Below are 16014 nucleotides of genomic sequence, written 5' to 3' on the forward strand. Positions count from 1 at the left end.
CTGGACGGGTGGCTGAAATTGTATCACAGCATGTGGGGAGGACACAAGAACATTTCTGCACTGTTAACAGTGACTTGAAGAACAGCTGACTCAATCACAAATGGAAGCCTTTTGAAACCACCAAAAGACTACCTAGATCTGAATGCCCAACTCAGGTGAGTAAACGAGGTACTAGCAAGTCAGATGTAATTATAAATGAGATCCAGAGTAAGGGAGAAACATGATGAAAGTTCTGGAGAGGCCCAGCCACACTTTAGACATCTTTGGAAAGACCTGAAAATGTATATTTCCCAGACAACCTTGGTATACTTGAATGTTTTCACGCATTTGAATTAGAGAAATTCCAAAGGAATAAGTAGATTCATAAAAAGGCTTAAGGATGCCGTTGCCACCAAGCAGTTCTAATCAAGTGCTAAATAAAATGGTGTTAATGATTATATAAATAACATTAGAGTTGTTACATGTTTACATTTCTTCCCACCAACTAAAGTGCATTATGCGGCCACCTACAGAAAAGACTACCAATCAATGTTTTCAGAGCACCCTACATCCACTCCCAGTGCATTATAGCTAAAAAGCACTGAACTTTTCAGAAATGTGCTGGTGTCATCACTGTCCCTACTTTTCAGACAACCAATCATGTTGGCAAAAGATGGCAGCCAAGAAACTGGCAGATAAGTTGTTGTATCAGCACTGCTGTTTAAACTGAGTTGAACTTGTATGATCTGTCAGACCGAATTAATTAGGCTGCAATAAGCACAGATAAACTAGGGCCTTTCTATATGGAATATGCCTGCTCTCTCCATGGATAACAGGGCTTTTTTTAGGTCTCTGGTGGCCTCCCATTGTTCATAGACATTGCAAATTGACCATTGGCTTGAATGCGATCGTGCATGCATGTTAGTCTCTTAGTTTGCCCTGTGATAGACGAGCTATGGTGTATTATATGTTGCCTATTACCTGATGGAACCCCTCCCTGCTTAGATGCTCTCTATTCTCACCATTTCTAGAATCTACTATGGCAAGTTGTAGCTATTTATTTTGTATGTGTCGAGACTTTCCACTGAGCTTTTTCTGCAAGGAATGCATGGGAACAGGTGTCTAGACTGAGCACATAGGAGACAACACATGTTGCAGAAACAATGCAAAGTAGCAGATTATGATTCTTATTGTGTAGATAAGTGAGTACTGCATTTACCGGTAAGTATCCACAATAGGGAGCAGTGAACAGACAGCATCATAATGGTCAGGAAAAATGACAGAAACTCTTATCAGCACACACACACATACACAGCAGCTGCAAATGCTCTGGAATGTTTGCTGACACATTCACGCATTGTCTCTTCCACTGATCTTTCAAAGAATTTATTAGGGGCCTGAATGGAAAGTTTTTGCAAGAATTCCAAAGAAAATGCTACAGACATTTACGTTCTAAAATGCTTCTATTGTAGGACATCTCTAGAATATTTCAGAACTCCACTGTGTGTGTGACAGTGGTTTAAGCAAGATGATAAATCTGCAAAAAAATGACCCAGGTCCGAGAAAAAAACACGGTGAATGTTTCAAAGATGTGAAATGAGTGGCTTGTACAAATTTGATCTTTTCAAAGAGTTTGCGGGGCAGGAGTGATGATTGAGCCGTCAGAGAGAATCTACATCAAAGGAGACTGCAAGAGATGGGGTTAGGTAACACAACATAAGAAAACCTGGAAAAGGAAATGAACAAACATCAACATGACAGTGAGAACAATGAATGGTCTGCTCAGAAAACTAAATAGAATTTTGTAAACGTTGACTTGAACTCCATGCTTGATGGTAAACATTCCAACTTGATGTTTCCAATGTATGACATCATGTCTGACAACAATTAAAGGGACTAGGTCTGGCCAAAAATTGTGAAGGATGTGACACTTGTCACAAATCAGCCATGTAGTGTGAATACATTACAGTTGTTGACATAACAGAAATACAGAAATACATTGTGTACTTTTTACTTCCTGCTTCTGAAGAGTGCAGAAGTGTCTCTGCTTCCTCCTGCTGCTTACTGCTTTATTTGCTTGTAAATCATTCTACTTCTTTCCACTAGTCTTGGATATAATTTTATTCTTTTGTTCTTTTTCTTTTAAGTGTATACTTGTAAACAGTATTAGCCCTCCGGTTTGCAAAGAGAATCGGACAGAACAATGTCTCCTAACCCTGCATTATCAGTGAGCTGCACAGAGTGTGAGCGATTCTCTGTGAGGATAACACAGCTTGAGAAGAGGATTGAAACGCTGCAAGGAATTTGTGCCAATGAGGAATTTATTTATTCTATTATAGCTCCTGTACAGGCTGTGGAGCCTTACAATGAATTGAATTCCAATTGGCTTGAATTGGACTGTATTATTTCAGTGACTCGAGATGACAATTGTTGTAATTTGACGCTATATTAATAAAATTGAATTGAATTGAATTGAATGTGCTATAGGACTAACTCAGATTTTTCTACGCAGGATAACAGCTGATGTCGACCTGGCCGACACACTTCCCTGAATGTGTCCAAATGACGCTGGAATATCTGGTGAAGCTCCCAAACCGGCCGGTCCGACTGATTTCTCTTACTGGAAAAGTGCTGAAGCCAAACCAAAGTCATCAACCCCAGCTAGGACCTGGTCTCATGTTGTCCGTTGCAGAGGTAAACCCAGTATGAAACCTAAACCTCCAGCACTCACTCCACCACCTGAAGTACCATTGCATAGTAGATACGATCCGTTGATTCCAAATATAATGTGCAATAATGAATGTAATACAAAAAGTAATAAAAACAAGAGAAATGGCCCCAAAACTCAGCCAAGGGCCAACCAGAATATTAGGAGAAGCCCAAATGCCACAACCAAGGTGAGGACTACAGAAGCGATTGACACCACACAAAATGGAATAGATACCATTCCAGTTGGGGACTCTTTAACACAGTGTGTCAGAATGGCAAAGATAGAAAATATAACTTTTTCTGATACATCAGTCAGGGAACTGATCACATCCAGATGGCATGAAGATCATTATCCACACGGGGTCTTTAGATATTCTGAGAAGGAAGACTGGCTCTGAGATCCTGAAGAAAGACTTTTCTCTGCTTTTGGAGAGACTGTGTCACTATGGAGCACACCGTGTCTCCATTTCAGGCCCCATTTCTACTGTGAGTGAAGGAATTGAACTTTTCAGCTTCTTGGCCTGAACACATGGTTATCAAATGCATGCATCACCCATGGGATTAAGTTAATTGATAACTTTAATATCTTTTGGAATTGTAAGGAGCGTTTCAGTCCCGATGGCGTGCATCCGAATCGAACTGGATGTAGATTACTATGTCTCTATCCCAACCAGGACTCCAGCGACCACCATCTACCAGGAAACGCAGGGCACCCCCTCCTCTTACATCATCTGTCCTGGCAGAGCAGGGCACCCCATCCTCTTACATCATCTGTCCTGGCAGAGCAGGGAACCCCCTCCTCTTACATCATCTGTCCTGGCAGAGCAGGGCACCCCCTCCTCTTACATCATCTGTCCTGGCAGAGCAGGGAACCCCCTCCTCTTACATCATCTGTCCTGGCAGAGCAGGGAACCCCCTCCTCTTACATCATCTGTCCTGGTAGAGCAGGGGGCACAAGGGGATGTGGAGGATGTTCAAGGAGCAGCAGCAGAGTTCAGAACAAAGATAACATGCCATGATGCGTTCAGGGTCCCTGCTATAGTAGTCTTACTACTGACAGCTGTTCTGAGAACAAGCTGGGACCCAGTAGGATTCCTGTATTAGTGAGTAAAAGAAGGAATCGAAAACAGTCAACTTGAATCTATCTAATCTGTTAACGGTACCACGTACAACTCAGACTACAACAGAAACCAGTGTAAACTCCACAAATCTCGCTCTACTTAATATTAGATCTCTGTCCAATAAGTCACTGTTAGTTAATGACTTTATCATTTCACACAATTTAGATTTTCTTTTCTTGACAAAAACATTGTTAACAGAGAGCACAAGTGCTACTGTTCTTACTGAAACAGCACCCCCAAATTTTAGTTTCATGGATAAATGCTGAAATGGGAGGGAAGGTGGGGGAGAAGCTGCCTTATTTAAAGATATATTTCAGTGTAAATATATCTCATTTGGTGATTTCACTTCTTTTGAATATCTTAGTTTTATTTTAAAGGGTGTTCCTAAAATTCTGTTCTTAATCATTTACAGATCTCAAGGATACTGTGTAAGTTTTATTGATTTTGACTGATTTTATCCATTTTATCTTTCGGGAATTTTAACATTCATATAGATAATATGACGGATGGTAATGCCAAAGAATTTTCTTCTGTGCTGGACATGTTTGGTTTGTGGCAACATGTACCAGAACCGACCCACCTTCGAGGTCACACTCTGGACCTTGTCATTTCTAAAGGTGTTGATATTTCTTCTGTTGTGCTTATTGATTTGGCCTTATCTGACCATTTCTGTATTTTATTTGATTTATTGATCACTCAGAATGTTCAAACAACCAGCTTCTCAGTTAAGAAGAGGTACATTAATGAGAGAACAAGTGCTCAGTTTAGGGAGGCCAAAGCTGTGTCACCAACAGTGAGCGCACAGTCGGTTGATGGCCTGCTGGATCATTTCAACTTGAGAATTTTGAATGTAATGGAAGCTGTTGCACCGATAAGAACCAAGAGCACCTTGAGCAAACAGAAAACACCATGGAGAAACTCCACTACGGTCAAAAACCTGAAAAGAAAATGCAGGAAAGCTGATCGTAAGTGGAGGACAACAAAGCATCAGATTCACTATGAGCTGTACAAATAAAGCCTGCGTAGCTCTAAAAATGAGCTGTGCTAGGCCAGAGAGTTGCATTAATCTGAACTGATTAATAAGAATGCCAACAATTCTCCAACTCTGTTTACTATGGTTGAAAAACTCACAAATCCTCCTAAACAGTTAAACCCAGACCTTCTTTCTACTTAGAAATGCAACAAATTTGCCAACTTTTTTAACCAAAAAATCTAAATAGTTAGACAAAACATTCATGCCACACAGTAGAAATGTCTGTAGAAAGTGATCTCCTACAAATAGTTAACAGCTCACTGGCATCAGGCATTTTTCCCAAGTCACTAAAGACAGCTGCCATTAAGCCACTCCTAAAGAAGAGAACTCTAGACACCTCTGTGATGAACAACTACAGACCTGTCTCTAATCTCTCTTTTTTATCCAAGATTATTGAGAAAGTTGAATTTCACCAGCTCAACGACTTTCTGAATGAAAGTGGAAATCTCGATAACTTTCAATCAGGCTTCCGACATCATCACAGCACTTAATCAGCACTGGTCAAAGTGTTAAATGACATTAGGTTGAATACTGATTCTGATTATGTTTCAGTCCTGGTTCTGTTGGATCTCAGTGCTGCGTTTGATACTGTAGATCACAGAATCCTGTTTCACAGGCTGGAAAACTGGGTTGGACTTTCTGGAGCGGTCCATAACTGGTTCAGGTCCTATTTAGAAGGCCAGAGTTATTTTGTTACAATTGGCAACTATGAATCTGAGCAAGTGGCCATGACTTGTGGGGTCCCCCAGGGGTCAATTCTTGGACCTCTTATGTTTAACTTGTATATGCTTCCTTTGGGTCAGATATTGCAGAACTTTAACATCAATTATCACAGTTATGCAGACGATACACCATCTTATGTGTCTCTGTCACCAGACGACTGCAGCCCAGCAGATGTATTGTGTCTGGAGGAAATAAACTCCTGGATGAGAGAGAATTTTCTACAATTAAATGAAGACAAAACTGAGATCATTCTGTTTGGTAGCAAAGACAAGAGGGTCAGCATTGGTAAATACCTTGAGACTCTGGCCCTTACAATCACTTACCAAGTTCGTAACCTTGGAGTGTTGATAGACTCAGATCTGACTTTCAGCAGCCAAATAATAATAATAATAATAATAATAATAATAATAATAATAATAATAATAATAATAATAATAATAATAATAATAATAATAATAATAATACCTTCATTTATAATACCTTCATTCCTCCTTGGAAGAGGACCGCAACGATCTTGAGGGGGTATAGGGGAGGAGGAGGTCTGTGATGTAGTGGGGTGCGAGACCCTTGAAGGACTTGAAAGTGAGGAGGAGGACTTTGTAGATGATGCGAGATTTGACAGGGAGCCAGTGTAGCTGTCTGAGTACGGGGGAGATGTGCCGCCAGGGCCTTGTGCTTGTGAGACTCCTGGCAGTAGAGTTCTGGACATATTGCAGTCTGTCTATGGCCTTATTGGGAAGACCAAGCAGGATGGCATTGCAATAGTCTAGGCGGGATGAGCAGAGGGCAGAGGGTTAGCAGAGGGTTTGGTGCTGATTTAAAGTTGTGTGTCGTCGGCATAGCAGTGGAAACTGAGACCATGGGAGCGAATGATTCGTCCAAGAGGCAGCATGTATATGGTGAAGAGAAGGGGGCCCAACACCGAACCCTGCGGAACGCCATAGCTGTGGTGGAGCGGGAGTCGTTGAGAGAGATGTATTGTTGCCAGTTTGATAGATATGAGTGGAACCAGAGAAGTGCTGTGCCAGATAGTCCAGTGAACTCAGAGAAACGCTTCAGGAGGATGGAGTGAGAGACTGCTGAGAGGTCCAGGAGGATGAGGATGGTAATGTGGCCATTTTATGAGGTCGTTAGTGATTTTGACAAGAGCAGTCTCAGTACTGTGGTGGGCTCTGAAGCCAGATTGTAACAGTTCAAAGAGCTCCTGGTGGAACATATGCTGCTGGAGTTGAGCCGCCACTGCTCTTTTCAAGATCTTACTTAGGAAAGGAAGGTTGGAGATGGAGTGGTAGTTGTTTGAGTCATCAGGGTCCAAACCAGGCTTTTTAAGGGTGGGAATAACAGCAGTGGTTTTAAGGCTAGCAGGCACAACACCAGATTCCAGGGATGTGTTTATGACGTTCATCATGGCGTGGCAGAGAGTGGGAAGGCAAGATTTCACCAGGGTGGTTGGCATGGGATCCAACTGGGAGGATGACGGTTTTTGCATAAAACAAACTATAAGCTTTATTTAGCATAACGTTGAGAGGTGTGCTCTTTTCCACTTTTTGTGCAAAAAAAAAATCCCGAGGTTCAGTATCAGAAATTGCTGTCACATAGCAACTGGATGTCCTCGTTTCTGCTTCAGCAGAAAAAAGAGCATTAAACATCTGCAGCTCATCCAGAATGCTGCTGCCAGAGTTTTAACCAGGACTAAGAGATCTGAACACATCACACCAGATTTTAAAAGCCTGCTGATGGTTTACAAATCCCAGAACTGTTTAGACCCAAACTACATCGGTGATATGTTCAGAGAATATAAACCCAGCAGAGCTCCTAGATCCAAGGACTCAGGTCAGCTGGTCCAGTCCAGAGTCCAGACTAAACCTGGAGAAGCAGCATTTAGCTGTTATGCTGCAAACAAGTGGAACAAACTGCCAGTGGAGATTAAACTGTCCCCAAATGTAGACATTTTTAAATCCAGGTTAAAAACATTTCTTTTCTCATGTCTCAATGCATGAAATCTGCAGGATATCGTTGAACTTATCAAGACTGTTGCTTGTTTTTATTCATTTTAATTATTTTATTTCTTTCTCTTTATATTCTTTTACATATTTTTAATGCTTTTTCTGCTCCCTGCTGCAATGCTTTTATTTTATGTAAAGCACTTTGAATTGTTGTGTACATGAAATGTGCTATACAAATAAATTTGACTTTGAAAATGGTCATTCTGTGAATTTGGATTTTGTGTTCATATTGTAGCTGTATTGAGAATGTTGCATCTAAGTAAATAAGTAAACAACTTTCAGAACCCAGAAATTATGGAAGATTCCATCATCCACTTTCTTCAACAAGCCTGCTCTCATCGGGACAAAGTAAGCTATACTGTGAGAATCATAAATCATCATTATTTCTGTAGTGCTTTTAATACAAATCAGCCTGCACCGTTATTTGAGAAGCTCTAGAAAATGCCTCCACAATCCCAAGCGTTGTGTGTCTGAGAAGTTGGTCAGCAGTGCAAGAGGACTACAGACAGTTGTTTTCACACACAACTTTTACAACAACATTTTACAACCCATCTCCATTCCAGTGAATCCTGTCGTCTCCATAAATACTCTGATGACTCTGCAGTTGTGGGGTATATCAGTCAGTATGAATACATGCACAGCTGAGTTGAGCGACAGTTAAAGCTCAACTTGGTCATTTAATCAAATTACCATCCTTGTGTCCAGTATACATGTAAAGGTGCGGAGCTGAGTTATGACTGAAGTATGGTTGGCACTATGACGCTTTGGACTGTGTGACAAAACATTCTAGAGAATTTGCTGCTTCCAAATTTTTTTCCATGTGAGGTGATTCTCCACGTAAGCATTGCCAAATTCACTGCATAAATGTTATTTTAGGTTACATTTACACTACATTTATGATTACCCTGGCTCAGGTAATCCTGAAACATCCCATAGTTAAGCTGCTATAGGCTTAGACTGCTGGGAGACCTCATCTGTCACACCTTTCCTCACTTTGCTCTCTTTTTCCCCCTGTTTAATTTCTCAAATGATTTTATGTACATGTGACATTATTGTGGTTATTAACTTGTGTTTCCCTGTTCCAACAGGTATCCTTTGAATGGTGTTATGGTGTTTTCCCCCCCTCTTTTCCCTCTTTTCTGTCTTCTCAAACCCCAGCTGGTCGAGGCGGATGGCCACCCTTCCTGAGTCTGGTTCTGCCAGAGGTTTCTTCCTGTTAAAAGGGAGTCGTTCCTTTCCACAGACGCCTTAGGCACGCTCAGGACGGGAGATTGGACTGAAGACAAGTTTCGGTGCAATCTTTTGGTTTCCTTAGCTAGGAAAATTGAATTGAATTGAATTTATGAAATCAAGACTTTTTTAAAGCAGATAGTATTGAAAACTGAAATGCACTGCTTCAACAAATTTGGTTGAAGAAACATTGTAAACGTCGAGTTATGATGAGAATAAAACTATGCTTTTTTTCTTTTTTACGAGTATGGACAAGAGGCTGAGTACACAGAACTAATTGATCACTTTCTGGCATGATGTGGAAACAATCACCTCATCTTCAATGTTAACATTGCAAAGGAAACGACTGTGGATTTTAGTCTTTTCCTTTTTCCAAGCCTGGAGAGGAGGTGGAGGTGGTTAAAAAAAACTAGAAATGCAACACGGAGGGTGTCTACAAAAGAGGACAGAGCAAACTCCTCTTCTTGAGAAAGCTTAGGTACTTCAGTGTTTGCATCAAGATTACGCAGATTTTCTGTCTTTGGTGGAGAGTGCAGTCTGCTTTTCAGCCCTTTGTTGGGGCTGCAGCTTTCGAGCCAGTGACTCAAAGAAACTGATAAAGAAGGCTGGCTCTGTGCTTAAGACCGCTCTGAAACCCCAAGAGCTAATTATGCAAAGAAAAATATTACAAAAGCAACTCAACATGATGGACAACACTGCAAATGTGCTACAAAACATAGTTAATAAACACCTCCACTGCAACAAAGAATGGAACAGGAGGTCCGTCTTGACCACAGCAATAACTCGCACAATTCCTTAAAAAATGCCTAATTACAGTTATGAATTCTTTGTTCTGTAAAGTAATTTCACGGCAAGGCATGCAATGTATTTCATTATCTTGCTGATAGTGTTCTGCTCTACTATGTTATGTTAATATAGCAATCCTAACACCAAGATCTGATCCATCTATCACTCAGATCGACTGAGGATGACTCTGTTCTTCATAGAGGTCAGAAGTCAGTTCAGTTTTTTTTGGTGAGGATAGATTACATTTTTCAAGCTCTTTCAAATATAAATTTGTATTGAAATGGTTTGTAAAATGTTTTTGTTGCCCTTTAAATAATAGTATAGGCAGTATAATTTCCTTCCGTATGTGTAATAAACTGTTGCAAATTTAAGGGTTCACATTTTATTTAATTTGCCTCAACAAATACAAACGCACACCCCAAGGAAATAATATGGTGTGTATTTGACTTGTCATGAGGGCCTCACATTAGGTCAACAATGTCAATTTGTGCAATACTTGGGTTGTGACCAAATATCTCAACTGTGCTTTTTATTAGCATAAACTGCTGATTCTAATTAGAATGGGAGCAGTCACAAGAGAATAAAGAAATGAAAAAGGCTCTGGACTGTTGGGATGAAGCAAAGGAAATAAATACTAATAGTAAAAGTAAATTAGATGGTTTTAGTCTTACCAGTGCTGTCATCATAAACCACTGTGACCGTCTTCCACTTGAAGAAGTGGACTAAGTCCAAGATGGCCCGGCTGAGGGAGGAGAAGTCTGGATAGAGGCTTACATAGAAGACATCCCTGTTGTCCGATACTTGATGTTTCCACTTGGTTTGGATGTGTGGGACCCCCAGAGCATTGCAGATGGACTGGACTGCATTGGCAGAGGAACTATGAGAGGGACCAAATATTGCAGCCACCCCAAGAGAAAGCTGGTCACAGGCTAAAGAGAGAAAATATTTTACTAGTTAGTGCCAAGGTCCTAATATCCAACATTTCAATAATGTCCTATAATCCATCATCGAGTAGTGCTTCATGGTTGGCTACATGACCCTGTGTAGAATGAGTCTGAACTGTATGAGACTGTAATATAAACATTAAAAGTCAATTGAGCTCAGCAGGTTTAAGGTGAATCCTGTATCCCTGCTTGTTGGTTGCAATAACAGCATTTATTGGGTGGTTATCAAGGCGTTTGGCCAAATGGGGAGGTTGACTGCGGATTTTATAGATTATAAATACTAAATTAATTTAGGATGGATATTTGAATTAATGTAAAATAAACCAAGAAACAAAAATAATAAACATATACATGTATATTGCAGTGTGATATGTGTTATACACGCACACGAACACATATATATGTGATGATGGGCATGTCCATAATAATACCCACATTTTCCAGTAATTTTGAAATGAACGAGGCAGTTTTTAAAGAAAAAAAGACAGTTCTGTCTCTCACTATTGAATAGCATTCTTGCTGACACTGAACAAGTCTTCTGAATTGTGCCTTCAACACCCTCGGGCAGAAACCACAGACCTTACAATGATTTCTACAACAGCCACAGGCATAAATAGTGTATAGAAAACTAATGCAACTGTACTAGCACAATTACAGGCAAGTGCAGTTCGAGACATGTGGCAACAAAATTCCCAGAGCATGACAAAAACTGCCAAAAAGTGGTGAGGAGATATCTGAAAGAGAGCGAGGCCTGTCAGCTGCATCTGATGGATTTAACAGATAAACAGCAGAAAGCTGGAGAAGAGCTCCTTTAATGCAAGTTGAACTTTTGTTTTAGCCTTGGTGCAAACAGCTGCGTGTCCTCACCAATGCACTGCCATGACAATAATTTGATCCGCTGTGCCCCCCCCCACACCTAACTGTCACACATTGCTGTTGTTTGTTAATTTATTCATTTATTTTTCCCCTGTTGCTGAAGCTATCTGATGTTGATTGAGACACTCAAGCATTCGTCACTGAGCTTCTGCTGGCTGATATGTTTTTATCAGTGTGCAAAAAGGAGACGAGGTTATGCACTTTTTGTATAACAGTTTGATGTTGACTGTCTTGATGTTTAGTCACAGGATAGAACAATGTGCATACATCTCCTCACTACTCCATAACCACCCAAAAGGAGGATCATTCAGAGATGAATATGAAATAGTTTTTTTTCTGGACTATAAACTTGAGCTTATCTGTGGGAACTGAATTTTGAACATGTTTTTGTGAACTGTGAACTTTTACAACATTGTGTATATCATTTGAGCTGTGTTAGCTCAGTTGGTAAAGTAAGGGTACCAAAAAGTTATGGATAAACACGCTGATAAACTGAAATGCTGTTTTGGTATGAAAAATGCACATTTGAACCATGCAGGCAGTGTTGTATATACTATAAAAACTGTACGACACAAACTAAATATGTCTTGAAAGCAGAAAGTGTTGTAAATTACAGTGATCCCCAGTTCTCTCTGTGCTATAGCCAAGAGCACATGATGCACTGCTGAACAGGTCCTAGAGCAGATTCTTTCAGATGTCAGACATCAGCAACTGCAAAAGTCATCCTGGAGATGACAAATCTGGGAGGGGTTTCAAAAATATGGAGACAGCTGGAAAGGGATGGATAAGACTGACCTGCATGTCTCCATATGGCTGCTAAACTTAGCAGGTGTTTACTCTACACGTTTTTCACACTTATTCAAGAACGCTATAATTTGACAACTGTGAGTCAAGACGTGCACGGCACATGCCAGAACTAAAACTAGCAGCCATAAGAGAGCAGTGGTTGGAGCGAATGCCGTACCTCTACAACCCTGGGCCTGAAGTCTCAGTGGATGAGCAACTGATTCCATTCAGAGGTACATTTATTTTTCACATCTCTAATGATTTAACCATTAATATTATCATGTATTGCTGTAAAAGGCTGTAAAGTACTATCTCTTGATTAAGAAATACTGTTTACCACTCATACAGTACCTTAAGAAGTTATAATAAATCTCTACTTTAGTAAAGAAAACAGTTATGACAGCTGTGTTGTTATAAAACAAGTGATGTCCACTGACCAAATGTGGTGTCTCTACACTGTAAAATAGAAAGAATGATGAATGACAAGTTGTTTCTTTATGGAAATGAGCTGCTTTGTTTTAGGGGTTTTAGTGAGGGCAGGTCATTTCTGACCCTGAGGACAAGTGAAATATACAGAATGTCAAGTCTATGCAAAGCTTAAGCTTTTTTCATGGATTTGCACTGGAAGACAAACAAACTGCCACACATCTTTGTACATCAGTTGTCTTATTTGTATAAGACATCATTATGTAAATAGTTGAGACAGATTATAATAAACCGTAATTGATAAAAGATCTGAAATATCTGCCTGATGCACACAAAAACTGAGGATTATAGGTCTTCATTTGATGTCTCTAAGGGCCAAAGCAGTCTTTGAATTACTGTTGCTGAGTCATTACCTGGAACCAATCAGTTTTCTCTGTTTACATTTGAAGTGCTCACACATTTTCCTTGCTTGATTGTAATTGTAACAATCGAAGGCACAGCAGCTGGTAAATCACAAAAATACATACCTTTCCTGGAGGCTTCAAAGCTGTCATAGATGTTTATCCTTTGTATGTCATAGGTAAGTGTGGTGTTTGGCAGTAGGGTTCTGTTCCTGTTGATTGTGTTTAAAGCAAATTTAAAGGCTAGTTCCTCTGCACCTGATGGGCCACTTTCAATGGACTCAAATATCCCACCTGTCAAAGAAAAATGGATTTGATCAGTGATAGTGCAAGATGAAACTGCAAAGATGCAAAAAACATTTAAATACATTTAATCTTCTGTTACAAAAATAATCACCTCAATAAAACTGTATATACAGAAGAGACATGACGTACAAAGTAAAACCTTTTACAGTTTGGCTATGGTACATTTCTCAGATAAGAATTTAGATTCTCAAAACTACTTGTGCTATCTTCAAATCATTGTGTCACTTTTGCACATCAGCAAAGCAGTTTCTCTTTTCTTTGAACAAGTTGCAAATGCTTTGGTACGTCCATGCAGAGGATTATGTACAATTCTCTGCTGTTTCCTACATTAACAACTGCTTATGTCATGTTGATCAAAATGTATTATAATGGTCTCTGTTGAATAGTCCCACCCCCACAACATTTAGGCAACCCTCAAGAAATGTTGAACTCACAGTTTTGCTGTTTTACCATCCATCACCTAACTGAATAAAACTCTGGCGATACCCTAATGGTTGGTTGCCAGTGGTTAAAGTTAGCAACCCAGCAAATGTGACAAATGTAAAACAGCAGTAGGATGCCAAATTTAACCTTCTGAATTAAAAATGTTGTGATAAGGGCACCTTTCCGGTGTTGCTGGAAGCTAGCAGGTATAACTTACTCCAACTTTTTCCTTACCAGTTTGTTTACTGACTGCACAAAGAAATGAACGATACTAATGATATAACTCTTAACAAATAACCAACCATCCAAATGTCATAGACCAGGTAGTCGTAGACAGGGTTTCACAGCGTAGAAATGTGTGATGTCTTCAGTCATTTATCAAAAAAGGAATCAACACAAATTCATCAACAAGAATATAATCATAAAAATTCAAGATTTACTATTTCGAGATGATGTCCAGGGGAAAAAAAAAGTATATTTGCTCTGCCTGGTGATTTTTATTCAAAGAAAAAGGAATTGCTAAACTTTATATTTCAACAGCATACACATCCACACCTTAAGTTATGTTTGTATGTCAGTCAGAATGATATAATTTTGAGAGAGACAGACAGAGACAGAGACAGAGAGACAGAGAGACAGACAGAGACAGACAGAGACAGACAGAGACAGACAGACAGACACACACACACACACACACACGATTTTGTTTGTAAGCCCTGTAAAATGAAATGTTTTTGTAAGTGTGAGCCTTCACAGCTACAGCCCTCGGTGAATACTTCTGGCAGGCCACAGATGAATGGACTAAGAGGAAGCCTGGAGAGCTGGTAGAAGGTGCCAGATTCTGTGATCAATGTACTATGATTGGCCAGAGACTAGACAGGTCTACTGAGAAGATTGATAGTTGATCTTAGGGATATGGAAATATAGCAGAACAAGTGAGATGAGGGTAGAATGACAGTAAAGAAAAAGGACTTGACTTGTTCTCATCATTCATCTGTGAGTTAACACCTTGGATTAGTTTTCAAACCCAAATTTATTGTATTCCAACATCTTTTGTGTAAATGAATTTTCTGAATACACCTTTGTTGTATTGGTTGTTTGCTGCCATCTGGTCATAGAAAGTCATAAAGAGTATTCAAATCAAAGAAGCTGTCTCTAGTTTGCAATAAGTGTGCTTATGGCTGAATCATTTGGTGTTTATGGAAGACAAAATAGAAGCAGTATCTATTTGACATCAGGACATAAAAGGTTTCCTGAAAGCTGAAGATGATGGTTGCAGTGGACACGGGGATCACAGATTTGTTAAGCAACATGAAGAGCTCAGGTTCTCTGTCCAAAGTAACTTGTTTTCAGTGTACTGACTGCTCATAAGTCTTGGGAAACACAATTGTCAGTAGATTTCCTGTGCTCATCTGCTTTCAGGAGTCCAGACTTCTGCAGTGTGGAGAAATTGGATATCAAACCCACATATGGTGTTTTATAAATTTCTAGCGAATCTTGACTGCACAGATTATTACAGATAAAGTGATTAGCAGATTGCTTCTCATGTGCTCTAAGAGAGAACAGTAATGGTTCTTTTTAAATGCTGGGAAATATGGTAGCAAATGCAAAATTCCAGATAACTGCCCTCATCTTTGATATTTGTTTTATCGATAAAATATAGTGGAAGGAAATAATGATTGATACAAATAATTTGAAAGAACCGAGTAGTCATAGGGAAAGAAAAAAGAAGTCATATTTGGAAAAAAAAAGACGCATTGAAAAATCTTTTGATATTCAAATTGTTCTCCAAAACAACTGATGGTACCTCACATCAAGCAAAATGCATTCACACATATTTCTCATTGTGTTTCAAGGTAAACACAAGAAACTTGTGCTAAAATATGATGGCTATATACCCTCGTCATTGGGAGAGAGGCGGGGTACACCCTGGACAGGTCAGGGCCACACAGAGACAAACGACCACACACACACTCCTGAGGACAACTTAGAAACACCCATTAACCTGACATGGATGTTTTTGGTGGTGGGAGGAAGCCGGCGTACCCGTACAGAACCCACACACACAGAAGGAACCAGCTGGGAGTTGAACCTGGAACCCTATTGCTATAAGGCAACTGTGCCAACCTCCACACCGCCGTGCAGCCCCCGTTTTCAAATCAAATCAAAAAGTTATCTCCGACACCAAATGCTTTCATATTTGCTTTGATTTTTGCTTTATCATCTCAAACTGGAATTTGATGCATACATGGAAATATTTGTTGT

The 16014-nt window shown here is 39.8% G+C and overlaps 1 protein-coding gene across 3 annotated transcripts in view; it reads right to left on the bottom strand.

Moving 5' to 3' along the window:
• grik2 (glutamate receptor, ionotropic, kainate 2) overlaps positions 1-16014 on the bottom strand; it is a 351124-nt gene that overhangs the window by 242521 nt on the left and 92589 nt on the right. For all 3 annotated transcript variants that reach the window (XM_072394949.1, XM_072394950.1, XM_072394951.1), the window contains exons 3-4: positions 13147-13314; positions 10259-10516 (exon numbers count right to left, since the gene is read on the bottom strand). In XM_072394949.1, coding sequence (XP_072251050.1) covers positions 10259-10516; positions 13147-13314 — 426 coding nt within the window. The remainder of the gene's footprint in view (positions 1-10258; positions 10517-13146; positions 13315-16014) is intronic.

Source organism: Leuresthes tenuis, unplaced genomic scaffold (genome assembly GCF_036924035.1).
Source record: "Leuresthes tenuis unplaced genomic scaffold, fLeuTen1.0.hap1 SCAF_10, whole genome shotgun sequence".
Classification (NCBI taxonomy): domain Eukaryota; kingdom Metazoa; phylum Chordata; class Actinopteri; order Atheriniformes; family Atherinopsidae; genus Leuresthes; species Leuresthes tenuis.